This window comes from Megalobrama amblycephala, linkage group LG1 (assembly GCF_018812025.1).
Source record: "Megalobrama amblycephala isolate DHTTF-2021 linkage group LG1, ASM1881202v1, whole genome shotgun sequence".
Lineage (NCBI taxonomy): Eukaryota > Metazoa > Chordata > Actinopteri > Cypriniformes > Xenocyprididae > Megalobrama > Megalobrama amblycephala.
In genome coordinates this window covers 33,640,613-33,653,860 of record NC_063044.1, presented here as the reverse complement: position 1 = coordinate 33,653,860, position 13,248 = coordinate 33,640,613, and the positions used below count along the sequence as shown (strand labels likewise).

The following is a 13,248-nucleotide window of genomic DNA, read 5'->3' as shown; positions in this document are numbered from 1 at the left end:
CACTGCCATCACAATAGGAATAGGCATACACCAAAATGAAAACAAAAAACAAAAAAAAACATTTAGGCCTAACGAGTTCATTTATTTATTTAGCTATAACACGAGCCTGTGATATGCGAGTTATCGCACCAGCAAGAGTGCTGTTTTTAGGAACATCTGCACAATCAACACGTTCTCACTCCCAACTCGTCACATATGGACGCTTGGTCAGGACCCCTTGGCGTCACATATTAACGCACTGGGTACCCCCTTGGCGTCATTTTTCAACGAGCAGGGCAGTCCGATAGACTTCAATGGAACTCTGAACCGGAGCCTGCGGCGTTGAAATTTGACGTCTTGGGTAAACACACCGCAGCCCGTTGTCTGCTGTGGATGGATCGAGACTACAATAAATAAGAATAGATAGGAATAGGCTGCAATAAATGATCTATGCCGAGTGTGGTCAAATGGCGGCCCCCATATCATCTTTATCTGGCCACCCAACTGGTTTTTAATGTTAAGAAATCCCTCGCAGTCTGATATTAAAGTGCCCTCTGAGAAAAAGGGGGAGCGTTCACAGAAAATGAACAACGGTGAGTTTAACAACGGTCATCGTGTGTGCGACAGCATTCAGCGGTGAGTTTAACAACGCCCCACTGCAGCTAAAGCATCATTCAGAGGTGAGTTTAACCAAAACAACGCTCAACTGCAGGTAGAACAGCATTCAGAGGTGAGTTTAACAACGCTCCACGGTGCGTGTAGTAAGAAGTTTAAGCGTTTTCTGGTCACAGGGTAAGTGACTAATTAGGGTGCATGCTGGATAATGTATTTTTATAGGACTCTGGTATTGATAAATAAATATGTATATATGCTTGTGTTCGATTAATCAATGTCTTGTTTGTTTGTTTATTTATTTATTTATTAAAAATCCTCAAAATTAATAACGCTGACGTCATTGTATGGCGCGATCGCGATCCCAAGGTCCATTGCGATTTTCCACTTGGTAAGTAGAAAAGTTAATTAATAGAGATCGAGACTATTCTTAAATTCACACACTAAAAACTGTAGAATCAGGTCAAGTTGTGTTTAGAACTTTTAGAAGTGTAAGGCAGCAATTTATTAGGACGGTTAATGATAGAAAACTTTTTTATATATATAAATTACTTGCTGCACCAAATGTGCAGTAGGCTAGCAAAGTTAGCTAATTAAATTCAAGTTAATTTTTTTCGCATACAATCATGAAGGTGCAATCATGGGGAATACATGATTTTCAGTACTGATGTGTTTCCAGTTACCTATTTTACATACTCAGACTGCCACTTTAGCCAACATTATATAAATGGTCCGGTAAAAAACAGGGTTGCCAGATTAGTTTGTTTTCCAGCCCAGTAATTGTTTAAAATCCACAAATAATCTGACAATAAACGCCTAAATATTATCTATAATAAACAGTAGAAACAAATTCATAACAACAACATTATTGTGTCTCAGCACAATTTCTCACTATGAAATAAAACCATGTGTATAATTAATGTAGTAATAAATTATGTTGTCATAAGTTATTAATTGATTAATGTACTTTTTACAGTGAGTTCTGCTGTGGTTTTGTTTGGAACTAATTTTGTTGGCGAAATAGAGAAAAACTTACATTATTAACAATTTTTGTGTAAAATGTATTTAACAGTATTAACTTTTTGCTTATTCAACTGTATAAAATCAATTTTACATACACTCAAGCCCAATCTGGCAACACAGGTGAAGAGAATACTGATGTAAAATGTTCAATTCTGTTTTTTTGTTTGTCTCTTTGTTTTTTCTTTTTCATCATTAGTCCCTCAAATTTGCCAGCAAAAATTATCTTTATTCTAACACTCCACCACATACACACACACACACACACACACACACACACACACACACAAATAAATAACAAAGGCACTTTTAAGAGCCACGTCCATCTTGTTAACCTGTACCCATCACCTGTACTCTCTTCAGCTCTCTCTCTCTGTCTCTCCTCTCTGTCTCTCTTTGTCCCCCCCCCCCCCCCTCCCTGTTTTATTTGTCCATCTCTTTGTTGTGAGTCTTTCTGTCTGTTTGTTTTTCTGCCCATCACTATGTCCATGAGTGATTCAGAAATCCAAGAAAATCTAATGGTCTTGGATAACTTGGTTGATCATCAAGAACTGAAGTATGAGCTCCAAAGTCTTGATGACTTTCTTGGTGAGCTGCAAGAAGAGGAGGCGGCAGCAGCACCAGCAAAGATGCCTGAGCCAAGGCAACCAAGGGTGCACTGGAGAAAAAGAGACGTGCATGGAAATATTGTCTATGCAAGGCCAAGATCAAGCAGGCATCAGTCAAAAAAGGGTCAGTATTGTTTTTCATTAAAGATATTTTGAGAAATCACATTGTTTAGGCACTTAATATTGTAATAAAGGAATTAAGGAAATGAAGGAATACATGTTTAGTTGATATGTCAGGGAAACAATCAAACCAGAACCAGTCATTTGATTTTTGACATAAAAAGTAGATTTATTAAAGATGTCACTAGTCTTAAGTGAAAGTGAAAAATTAAGTGAAAGAGGCACATTAATGTTACTATTAAATATTTTTGTAAAGCAGTATGAACTACAAAATTAGCACATAAAAAAATGTTTATTTGTGGGCTGTTATGACATTTTAGGAAATCTTGTCAATATTATGGTTATGCAGTAAAATGTGCCTGCCTGGTTACCATCATAGTAAATCGATTGCAAGGTGTTGGTCTTGGGAAGGCTGTGTTTGAAACGACGCGTTCTTCTGAGTGTGTTGTCAATGGCCAGCCAGCTTGTTTTATTTTAATCTGCTTCTATATAAGCATTCCTATATGCTGTTATCATCTATAAGACACCTTATAGGCAGCTAAACGAGAGTAATTGGACTGCCCACATTAGGGTTTGGGAAATAAAAAAACTCTCCAGCTGTATGTTAAAGGGATAGTTCACCCAGAATTAAAAATTTTGTCGTCATTTATTCACCCTCAAATTGTTCCAAACCTGTATTCATTTATTTGTTCTGCTGAACACAATGGAAGATATTTTGATGAATATGGGTAACCAAACAGTTGTGGGACACCGCTGACTTCCTTAGTATGGAGAAATAAATACTATGGAAGTGAGTGGGGTCCACCAACTGTTTGGTTACAAACATTCTTCAAAATATCTTCCTTTGTGTTCAGCAGACCAAAGGAATTAATACAGGTTTGGAACTCTTTAAGGGTGAGTAAATGATGACAGAATTTAAATTTTTGGGTGAACTATCCCTTTAAACAGTGTTCTTGTGCCATTTCAGGCTGGTAATTTCAGTTGTAAATTTGAATGAGATATGTAAATGTTGACTTGTGTTGTTTTAATCCTCTACAGCTGATCACATTCAGAACATTGATCCTCCCTTCAATGCTCCTGACACTAACTGTGAGGTGGCCTTTGCTCCAGAGACTGTTGGTTTGTACTTCATTGTACACCATTTTCATTGTTTCCATTTATATCTGACAGTGGGTTAGAATGTAAATAAATGTTTGTATTTTAAAATTTGCTATTGTTTCTAAAAACTCCATACTATTTTAACAGAGTGTTTTCTACAAGATCTCCAGCACTCACTGAGCGATTCCTCAGGTGATGAGGCATCACCTCTTGGAACCCCAAGAGATCCTCTTCTGGCATCCTCGAACTGGAGCATACGTCAGAGTCTCTTTTCAGAGAGGTGGAGGGCAGAGAGACCCCGTCTGGTAAACACGGCTGCAGCAAAAGAAAGTGTGGCAACACACATCTGCCAACAGTGTAGGAGCAGTCCAGCAGTTATCCGGTGTTGTGACTGTCGACCACGCCCCTTCTTCTGTGCTGAATGTGACATCAGCATGCACACCAGACATGTCCTCCACAATAGAGATGCCATGACTGCTGGATTCTTCCAGCCATTGCCTCCAACAACTGTTGTGGTGGATAAGGCTCTTTCCCAATGTGGTAAGTTTTGGCTTGTGTTTGTACAACGTATCCCATTTTCAGAATAGTTAAGCTCATAATTTTATTATTTAAATGATCCCTTTTTTCTCTTTTTGTTTGATCTTGAATTTATAGATATAGATACTCCATGTCAGTCGGCTTTTTGAGCATATCTTGTGTTCTTTTTCAGCAATGTGCTTCAATGACATTGATCCATTACAATCTTATATTACTCAGTCAATACAAATTATGTTAATTCACATGTACTGTATGATCTTTTTCAGTGCGGCTTGTACCTGTGGAAATGCCTGAAAAAATCTGTGGTTGTTCACCAGAGTCATTGAGGGTCAGTCCAGGAAAGACTGTTGCTGTGGTCACAATGAATGGTAAGAATGTAAAGAACTTTATTTTGTCCTGTTTGAGAAGCATCTTATGAAGTATACAAAGTAATGTATAAATTGTAATAAGAACCCAAACCCTGATTGACCCAGCAAAGGATTGCATTACAGTGGATGTGTTTTTGATTTTTCCAGGACGATATGATCTAAGCATGCCCGAGTTATTTTGTGAGGCATGCCAAGCCACTTGGACTGCTGCAGTGGCCGACCTAAACGGCAGTGACTACTGGCCGGCAACCCTTCAGTTTGCCACAATGTATACTACCGATATATTTTTCTCATTTGAGGAAATGAAGATGGTGGCACCAGGACTGTCCTGCCAAGCATTTTTAAGAATGCTGGATCAGCGAACTGTTCGCTTTGGTCGTGTGAGTATTGAATTTATTAATCCTGCAGTATTGTTAATGTATTTGAATTGTGGGCTGAAAACCTGTTTGATGCTAATGTATTTGTTGTATATTATTAGCTGTTGGTTTCTTTATTTTTAATAGACTGGCAAGATCTCTGCAGACAGTTTTCAGAAGAGTTTTTTTGAGTGGGAGGCTGTACGATTTGAGGTGGACAGTATATGCAAGGAAGAGCCCTTCATCTGCCCTGCATGCACCCCAAATATGCTCGCCGTTTCCGTAGATGGAAACCGCAAGCACTACCGTTTTAAGAATGCTGCTAGGTACTTCAAACTGTGTGTCACAGTGTTCTTACATATTACTAAGAAAACATGTCTCTTTATTATGCACAAAGTAATCTTAAATTATAAGTTATAGAGTTGTCAAAAGTACTGACGTATAAAAATTATTAAAAATTATAAAAATGTGACTAATGCTTTTAGCGCTGATCATTAAAGCCATTCTCAGACATATCCAATGAGTGTGTGAACACAATGGCCAATCAGAGGTGTTTACAAATCCGCTCAACAGTGCTCAAAGCATTACATTTTTTAAATTTTAGACTGGTACTGAAGTTGGTACTTATGACAACTCTAAGAAGTTATCATAAATTGTTCTGTACCTTTGTTGTTGTTTTTTTGTTTGTTTGTTTTTTAGATCTGAGGAACAGGCCATCTTTGAAGGCATCTTTATAGCCAAGGATGAAGATGTTACGAGATTTGTGGACCACATTCACAGCACAACCAAACATGTAAAAGTGTATATGATGATAAATAAAACTACAATACTACAGTAACCTCTTACTGAAGAGTTTGTTTAGAAGAGTCTTGTTTTCATTGACCATTATCCATATTGTAGGTCGGTGGGAGAGGTGTTTGTGGAGGCGAGTGGTCAGCAGCCAGAGAGACCTCCCAAAGATCTGCCAGCAAGGTAGACGAAGAGGGATTGGAGCTTGCGGTTTGTCGACACGGAGTGCTGCTCTGTGCTTTAAATATGTACAGGGGTGAAATTTTTGCCTATCCCCTGTACCTTCAAGAAAAGCTGGCCAGTAGGCAAGTCACTTTTTTTTGTATGGATGTGACCTGCAAATATTGGCCCTACCTGCAAAGAGTTGCAAAAAGCTGCCCAGAGCTCCAGCACCTCCTGAACATGAGGCCATTCCTTTCGGTATTTCATGCCAAAGCACATGATTTTAAATGCGAGGTAAGAAAATGTTACTATGTGACAGAATCCACATTATCTTAAACCGAACATCTGCAAACATCTGGTTCTTTGTTTATTTATGTTTTCTTACTCAGGTGAAATGGAGTGGGGCGTATCAGGATGGGGCTGGACTAACACTAGGGGAGGAGGTGGAACAGTGCAATGCCTTCCTCTCTAGGATTGCAGTGACGACAAAACATATGTCAAAAGCAGGTAAGATGACCACATACTGCTCTAGTTACATAATCACATAATCACATCATATTTTATACATTATATGGTAACATCATATTTTCTGTGTTTGCAGGACGCACAGACATGCTGACTCTCATGGCCATGCGCTGGAATCAGCAAAAGTTCAGAAATTTGGCAGTTTCACTGTCTCGCCGATATCAGAAGGTAATGACATCAGTAGAATTTGTTTTAGATGGTCAGTATTGTGTGTTTGCAGTGTATGAAGCTGTGCATTGAACATTTGGTTCTTGTTTCTTGGTTCTGTGATTGCTTGTCATTGTAGACCAGAAAAGCTCTGCAAAGCCAGTTACGAAACCTAGAGTCCATGAAAGCCCAATTGGCAGTGACAGAGAGCCAATTGGAAGACTGGGTCAGTGATGTAAAGGAGTGGGCAGATGGTGAGGAAATGATTACTGTTAAACCTCAAGCTCAGAATACTCAAAACATTTAAGTAAACTCATTTTTAAAGTTCAGAATCACCGACATCCATTCGCTCCCACAGTTCTCAGCCTCACCCCACTCATCATAGTGTTAATTACAAACAGCTCATTTACATAAATATCACATTCAGATCTTGGTTAAATGTTTGATAGCAAATAACACATGCTAATATAACTATCAAAGAGACTGTCATTATATGTATATAATCAAACAACATACAGTACATGTGGTTTAAAATGTTTAGCAGCCAATCCTCAACCAAAACACATGCTCTACTCTTCAACACAGTGGTATAACCCTACAAAACTAACATAACAGAACCTCCTGTAAATCCCAACATCAAACAATATTAAAGAATAACCTATGATAATCTGCAAAAACACACAAAATAACACTTAATTTTAACATTTATTTATACTGTCTGACACAAAGCATGCTGGGAATTAGAAATCTGCTGCAATTAAACTAAATCATATTATGTTATGCTTACTAAAATGAAATTTTGAGTTCACAAAACTTTTTTCCTATTAAATACATAGAACTTCCATTATTATTTGAGTGAAACAAACTCATTTCATTTAATTAATTTCACTGTTTGGTTTTACAGTGCACAAATAATTGTAATTGTTACTTTTATTTTAATTTAAACTGCAAACTACCTATTTCTTCTCAGCAGCAACAGTAACAACCACAAATGATGCTGATGGCTTGGCCAGCAGAATTGAGGTCCTGGTAGCGAGTATCAAGAGACGTTCCCAGCGTCTCTATAAAGATACCGATGGGAACAAAGGTCGTGCCAGAATCCGCCGCAAGATCAGGGAGGAGAAGGGGATCCTGACATCTGTTGTGGAGAAATACAACAGAATGGTTCCGAGCACAGAAAGTCTTTGCATGGAAACCATTCTGTCTGGTGAAACAGCTTGGCCATGGCAGCTACCACACAATGGTGTGTACACTAGTCTGTTGACTGCTTCTGACAAATCTGATACATACATTATGACACATAACCCTCAATGCTTCAAATGTCATTCTGTGACTTTTTCTGTGATTCTTTAAAGGTTGATGTTTGATACAAATGACTTAAGTCTTTCTCATAAATGCATTCCAGACTCTGTCGATCTAAGGACAAAAAGAAGAGCGTTTGACATCATCATGTCAGTAAGAAGACTTGAGGAAGAGCTGAAGATTCTTGTGGCAGAGATGGACCACCACTGGAAATCTCTTTCAACTCGTGCTGATAACCTCAGAGAGCTGTCCCGCATGTTTGCCAGTGAGACAATGAGAAGTATGTATTTGTAAGAAATGGCATAAACATTAGGGTTGCTCTGACCTTAGATTTCCCTGCGCTCCATCACAACTATGGGAATATTTTTATTATACAGTTAGTAAGAGTGATCTGTTAACTAAAATCTACTAAAGTACATATTCCCATAACTACATATAGGACATGTCCTCTCTAATCATTGAAGTAAGTAGCCTAGTAATGAAAACATTTTATTTAACGATAAGTGGCTTTTAGCTCTATAAGTCGTTACACTTGGCCTGAATCTCACTCCAACTGGTAGCTGAAAGTAGAGAATGTTGCTTTCTTGTCCTTGATGCCCTCGCAATGCTCAAACTTTGAATTTTCTTCATGACATTTACTATCTTAGTGAACATGAGGACCAGCCGTGTAATCCATAATATCTGTTCGTGACTGTCTGATTGTTACAAAGTCCTGTGGCTTTGTTTGGTTGTGTTGTATGCAGGAAAAAACTATGGTTATTCTGACTGACTAACATTTCGTTGACTGTTTGGGGGCAGCCCTAATAAATATACACAACAATGATGTCTGTTTATAAAGTTTCTAAGGCATGCTTAATGTTATTTTGTTCCTCTTTTAAGATTCACCATGTGGCCTAAGTGAAGAGGGTTTGAAAGGTCTGCAGAGCATCATCCTCAGAAAGCAACATAAAGTCAGAGAAATGAAGGTGCAAGCAAGAGACTGTTACCTGCAAGTTTTGTCTGGAGAAGGCAACATCAACTTTTTGTACAGTGCTTCAGCTGATGAGTACGACAGTGACTGTGAAATGTCTGATGACGGACTGTAATCCACAAGACTGTGACACCTTTCATCGTTCTGGACAATGACCTTAATATTGACCTTAATATTGAATATAATGACCTGGATATTAAGAATGTAATAAAATCTGCTTTTCATCACCTTTATAAATGGAACCAAAAGTGTTGCCTCTTCTTTCACATACATAGAAATGTGTGCTTGCATGCCTATAGAACCAGTCTGTGGTGGAAATTAAGTGCATTAATTAAAGAGATTTGAGGTATGAGTTGTTTCTTCTCATCCAACTTTTTACTTATACATTTTACTTATAAATTCTGAAAGAAAAAAAAATGCATTTGACAGCACATGGAGAGCTTATAAAATGACATTTTGTTGCAAAAGAAACTTCTCAACAGTACAATTAGTTGATTGGCAGAAAATTAATTTTAATAATTTTCATGCAAAAACATTTAATGGTTCCAGCATGTATTTTTTATTTGAGGTTTGAACTGTTCACAGCTTTTATCAATGTATCTTTTTGGGTTGTGTGTAATTGTGTCTGATTTTCTCATTTTCATACTTTATCACAAACCAAACTCTTCATTTGTCGAGAAATAAATAGCAGATTAATTTATTATGAAAATAATCTTTAGTCTAGGTTGTGTACAAAATAATTAATAATCTTGCATGAGTAATAATAATTTAAGGTTATATGATTCACAGGGGAAAATGAAATGTTAGAACTTCAGCTCGTGGCTGTGAAAGTGTAGTTTACTTTAACGGTAAGGTGTTACATAACAACTGAAACCTTTTTAGAGACATAAAAAGCAAAATATGAGGAAGAAAACCATTATGATAAGGAGGAATCATTATTTCCCAGTATAATATTACATCCGCTTATGTGTCATCTAATAAAAGTATTGGAGTCAACTGATTTGATTCTGTGGTGCTCAAAACATTTCACCACTTGTGTAGCTTCATCAGCTGTGACCTGATAAACAGCATGATGATAGCAATTTTGAAGTCCCTTTTTATTTCTATTGAATCCAGTTTGTCTTTATGCTATTTTATAGTCTACAATAAAATGTTTTACATGGTGTATTGTATAATAAATTGTTAATTGTTTTGAAAATAAAAATGCACTATACCATCATATGAGTTTGTTTAATTTCATGATGTTGTAAAAAATAATAAAAAAAACTTTGTAATTACTTTGTAATTACTTAACATGCTTTTGTAATTGTAACATGTAATTACTCAACCAACTTTTCATTTGGTTCATTTCGATGGTGCAAATTGAACAAAGAACTGCAAAGCGTGGTGTTCTGAAATGAGGCGCATTTTTTTTTTTTTAATGAATCAATGTAAATGCATGTGCATTACTCTTAACGTTGACACATCTTCCTTGTTAAATGAACATTACTATATAGTACATCAAAAAAGAAACCAAATAGGCCTACAATTCTATTTTGTAATTTTACATTAACAATGTATTGTTCTATTTATCAAAACCAAGTCAATCTCATCAAGTTAGTGTTTTAAGCATTTCTACATTCATTCCAAACTAATAACTAAAGGCAATAATAATTTAAACAATATATTTTGTGTATTGATGTTTTTCTTTTTAATTGTCAACCTAGGATATTTTGGATCATCAGTCATGCTCCTTAAAGGATTAGTCCACTTTTAAATAAACTTTTCCTGATAATTTACTCACCCCCATGTCATCCAAGATGTCCATGTCTTTCTTTCTTCAGTCGAAAAGAAATTAAAGTTTTTGATGAAAACATTCCAGGATTTTTCTCCTTATAGTAGACTTGAATGGGCACCAAACGATTGAAGGTCCAAATTAGTTTCACTGCAGCTTCAAATTGTTCAACACGATCCCAGATGAGAAATAAGGGTCTTATCTAGTGAAACCAGTGCTCATTTTCTGAAAAAAAATTGAAAATTATATAAGTTTTAACCTTAAATGCTCATCTTGAACTATCTCTCTTCTTCTCCTCTATTAGAATTCCAGCAGTGTAGACGCTGCTAAGCGTAATACTGCCCTCCACAGGCCAAAGTTTTAACTAATTTTTATATGCAATATGCTAGTTGTATATAACAATTAGTTCAAACTTTGGCCTGTGGAGGGCAGTATTATGCTTAGCAGCGTCTATACTGCTGGAATTCAAATAGAGAAGAAGAAGAAGAAGAGAGCTAGTTCAAGATGAGCATTTCTGGTTAAAACTTATATAATTTTCAATTTTTTTCAGAAAATGAGCGATGGTTTCACTAGATAAGACCCTTATTTCTCATCTGGGATCGTGTAGAACAATTTGAAGCTGCAGTGAAACTAATTATGACCTTCAACCCTTTGGTGCCCATTCAAGTCTACTATAAGGAGAAAAATCCTGGAAAGTTATCATCAAAAACCTTAATTTCTTTTCGACTGAAGAAAGAAAGACATGGACATCTTGGATGACATGGGGGTGAGTAAATTATATAATTAATAATCCTTTAACACAGTCTGTCACAGACACGAATTGTATTTTTAATTTCACCAAGCTGATTGCACTAAAAACCCCACAGTCATCATGATTTCTGTACATTTCAAGTTTGATTTTAAAATGACAAAGCAGTGATATCTAACTGGGTGATCTGTTTACTTTTCAATTAGTCTTCCGATTGACGCCATTATTTGTTTATTCAAACTGACGCGCGGAACGAGAGGCGGTTTTTATCGCACAAACCAATCATAACCAATTACATCCAATCATAGCGCGATGGAGACATTACCTCCTCTCACGTGACTTTCCCCCATTCATTCTCAATTACCCCCCACAAAACTCACCGCACGCCGGGGGCCTTATGATTTTATATGGTTTTCTATGAGAGGAAAGGGAGGCATGACTCCTCTGTGTAACTTTACCTGCGGGTGTCGCTGTTGGGCAGTGTTCCTTAAGAAATAGGCTACGCGTGACTTGCGCTCTTTTTAAATGTCATAATTTGTAATATTTGTGTTGTTTTATATGTAATATGGATTATTTTCTCATCCTATTTTTTTGAGGAGACACTGCCTCTTGCCTACTCGGAGGAAACGCCCCTAGCTGGTAAAAATCATACCCTATATATTGAATTGTTATTGTGTTGACAACTCAAATTAAATATTTACCATCTTATCTTCTGCATAATTGGGAGTTTTTAAATAAACACTGGCAAAAACTATACAAGTTTTTAGGTCTGGACAATATGACGATATAACATTGACATAAGTGATCACTCGGATTCAGACCTACCTATACATGGGTTTCATGTGACGTCACTGTATTCTATCGCCGCCATATTTGGGACCGGTCACAGCTGCGCGCCCTGTTAAAGTCTATGGTGACAGCAGCTACAATTACCAGAGGAAGGCCAACGAAACACTCTCAGAAGGTTCACAACAAGTTTATAATATATCTTGGATATGTGGTGCTGTTAGCCGTTTCAACAGTCGTCAGAACTACAAATGTATTTGATCCCAAAGTAGTTAGATCGGCAGAATTATTGGCTTCATTTAGAAGGGACCACACCACTGGCAGCCAAACAGCAATGCACAACATTAATAACTGCTGGGACTGTCATTTACATAACATTATAACGAGAACACTATTGTAATAAAATGTTGTGAATTCTCTGTGTTGTTGTTTCAGCGTGTTGTTGTGGTAAGAGCGCGTCGACTGAGTTTGATTACATTGATTACATAACTTGTTCAAACTTCACTTGTGCATTCGCGTCATTTTTGTACAGATAAAACTTATTAATTTTATTAAGTATAAATATCTGATTATTCTCATAAAGGATGTGTTTCGTTGAGGTAAATAACCCACAGAGCTGATGATCATCTATAGCTTCAGCGCGAGCGCTCAAAAAGTAAGACAAAACATTAATATGATTGGGACTGTCTTCTTCTTATACATGATATTATAATCGTATATATTTGTAAAATAACGTTGTGAATTATTTGGGCTTATTTGCTGTGTTTCGGGGTTTCAATGACGTTACTTCAAGTTCATCTGTGCGTGATTTTGTGCAAATGCTAGTTGTAATATTTTTATTTTGTATTAATATCTGGATTATTTTATATAGGATGTGTTCCGATGAGTTAATTAACTTTCAGTTTATGGGTTTTTTATTATCTTCAGCTTCAGCGTGCGCAGCTCAAACAGCAATGATTAAGTCATTAAAATGTTTAACGTTACTACACAGTAATATTAAAACTTTAATATTTCTTTTAGAAAATGAATGCATTATTTTTAATAACTAGCTCTTATATTGTTCTAGTATTATTTTCATCAACACATAGTTTGATTAATAATAAGGATCATGAACAATAACAGATTTTTTTTTCTCAATCATCTCATTTTGATAACAGTATTATTTGAGCTGCGCGCACTGAATGAACACCCGTAAACTGAAGCGCTTTGCTAGAAGGTTAATTAACTCAACGGACACATCCTATATATGGTAATTCATATATATTTATACAAGATATACATAAAATTACAACTTATATTTGCACAAAATCATGCACGCATACTTGAACTAAGTAATGTAGTCAGCTG

General features: G+C 36.5%; 1 protein-coding gene across 2 annotated transcripts; it reads left to right on the top strand.

The window, feature by feature from the left end:
- Window positions 1–1,140: 1,140 nt before the first annotated feature.
- On the top strand, window positions 1,141–9,768 carry LOC125268330. Of its 2 annotated transcripts, none has more exons than XM_048190433.1 (14): window positions 1,141–2,343; window positions 3,378–3,458; window positions 3,585–3,977; window positions 4,241–4,342; window positions 4,490–4,722; window positions 4,846–5,024; window positions 5,398–5,491; window positions 5,599–5,943; window positions 6,039–6,156; window positions 6,251–6,342; window positions 6,461–6,575; window positions 7,295–7,564; window positions 7,727–7,903; window positions 8,503–9,768. In XM_048190433.1, the coding sequence occupies exons 1-14, from the start codon at window positions 2,094–2,096 to the stop codon at window positions 8,706–8,708; spliced, it is 2,655 nt and encodes an 884-aa protein (XP_048046390.1). In that variant the 5' UTR covers window positions 1,141–2,093; the 3' UTR covers window positions 8,709–9,768. The 2 variants fall into 2 exon arrangements, with proteins under 2 accessions (XP_048046390.1, XP_048046381.1); XM_048190424.1 differs by having other exon boundaries at window positions 1,142–2,343; window positions 7,292–7,564; window positions 8,503–9,767.
- The last annotated feature ends 3,480 nt before the right edge of the window (window positions 9,769–13,248 follow it).

Bases quoted from the DNA above. Each gene is read 5' to 3' on its own strand.
- LOC125268330 (XM_048190424.1), top strand. From the start codon at position 2,094: ATGTCCATGAGTGATTCAGAAATCCAAGAAAATCTAATGGTCTTGGAT. The intron at 2,344-3,377 runs GTCAGTATTGTT...AATCCTCTACAG, and splicing joins CAGGCATCAGTCAAAAAAGG to CTGATCACATTCAGAACATT. The intron at 6,343-6,460 runs GTAATGACATCA...TTGTCATTGTAG, and splicing joins TGTCTCGCCGATATCAGAAG to ACCAGAAAAGCTCTGCAAAG.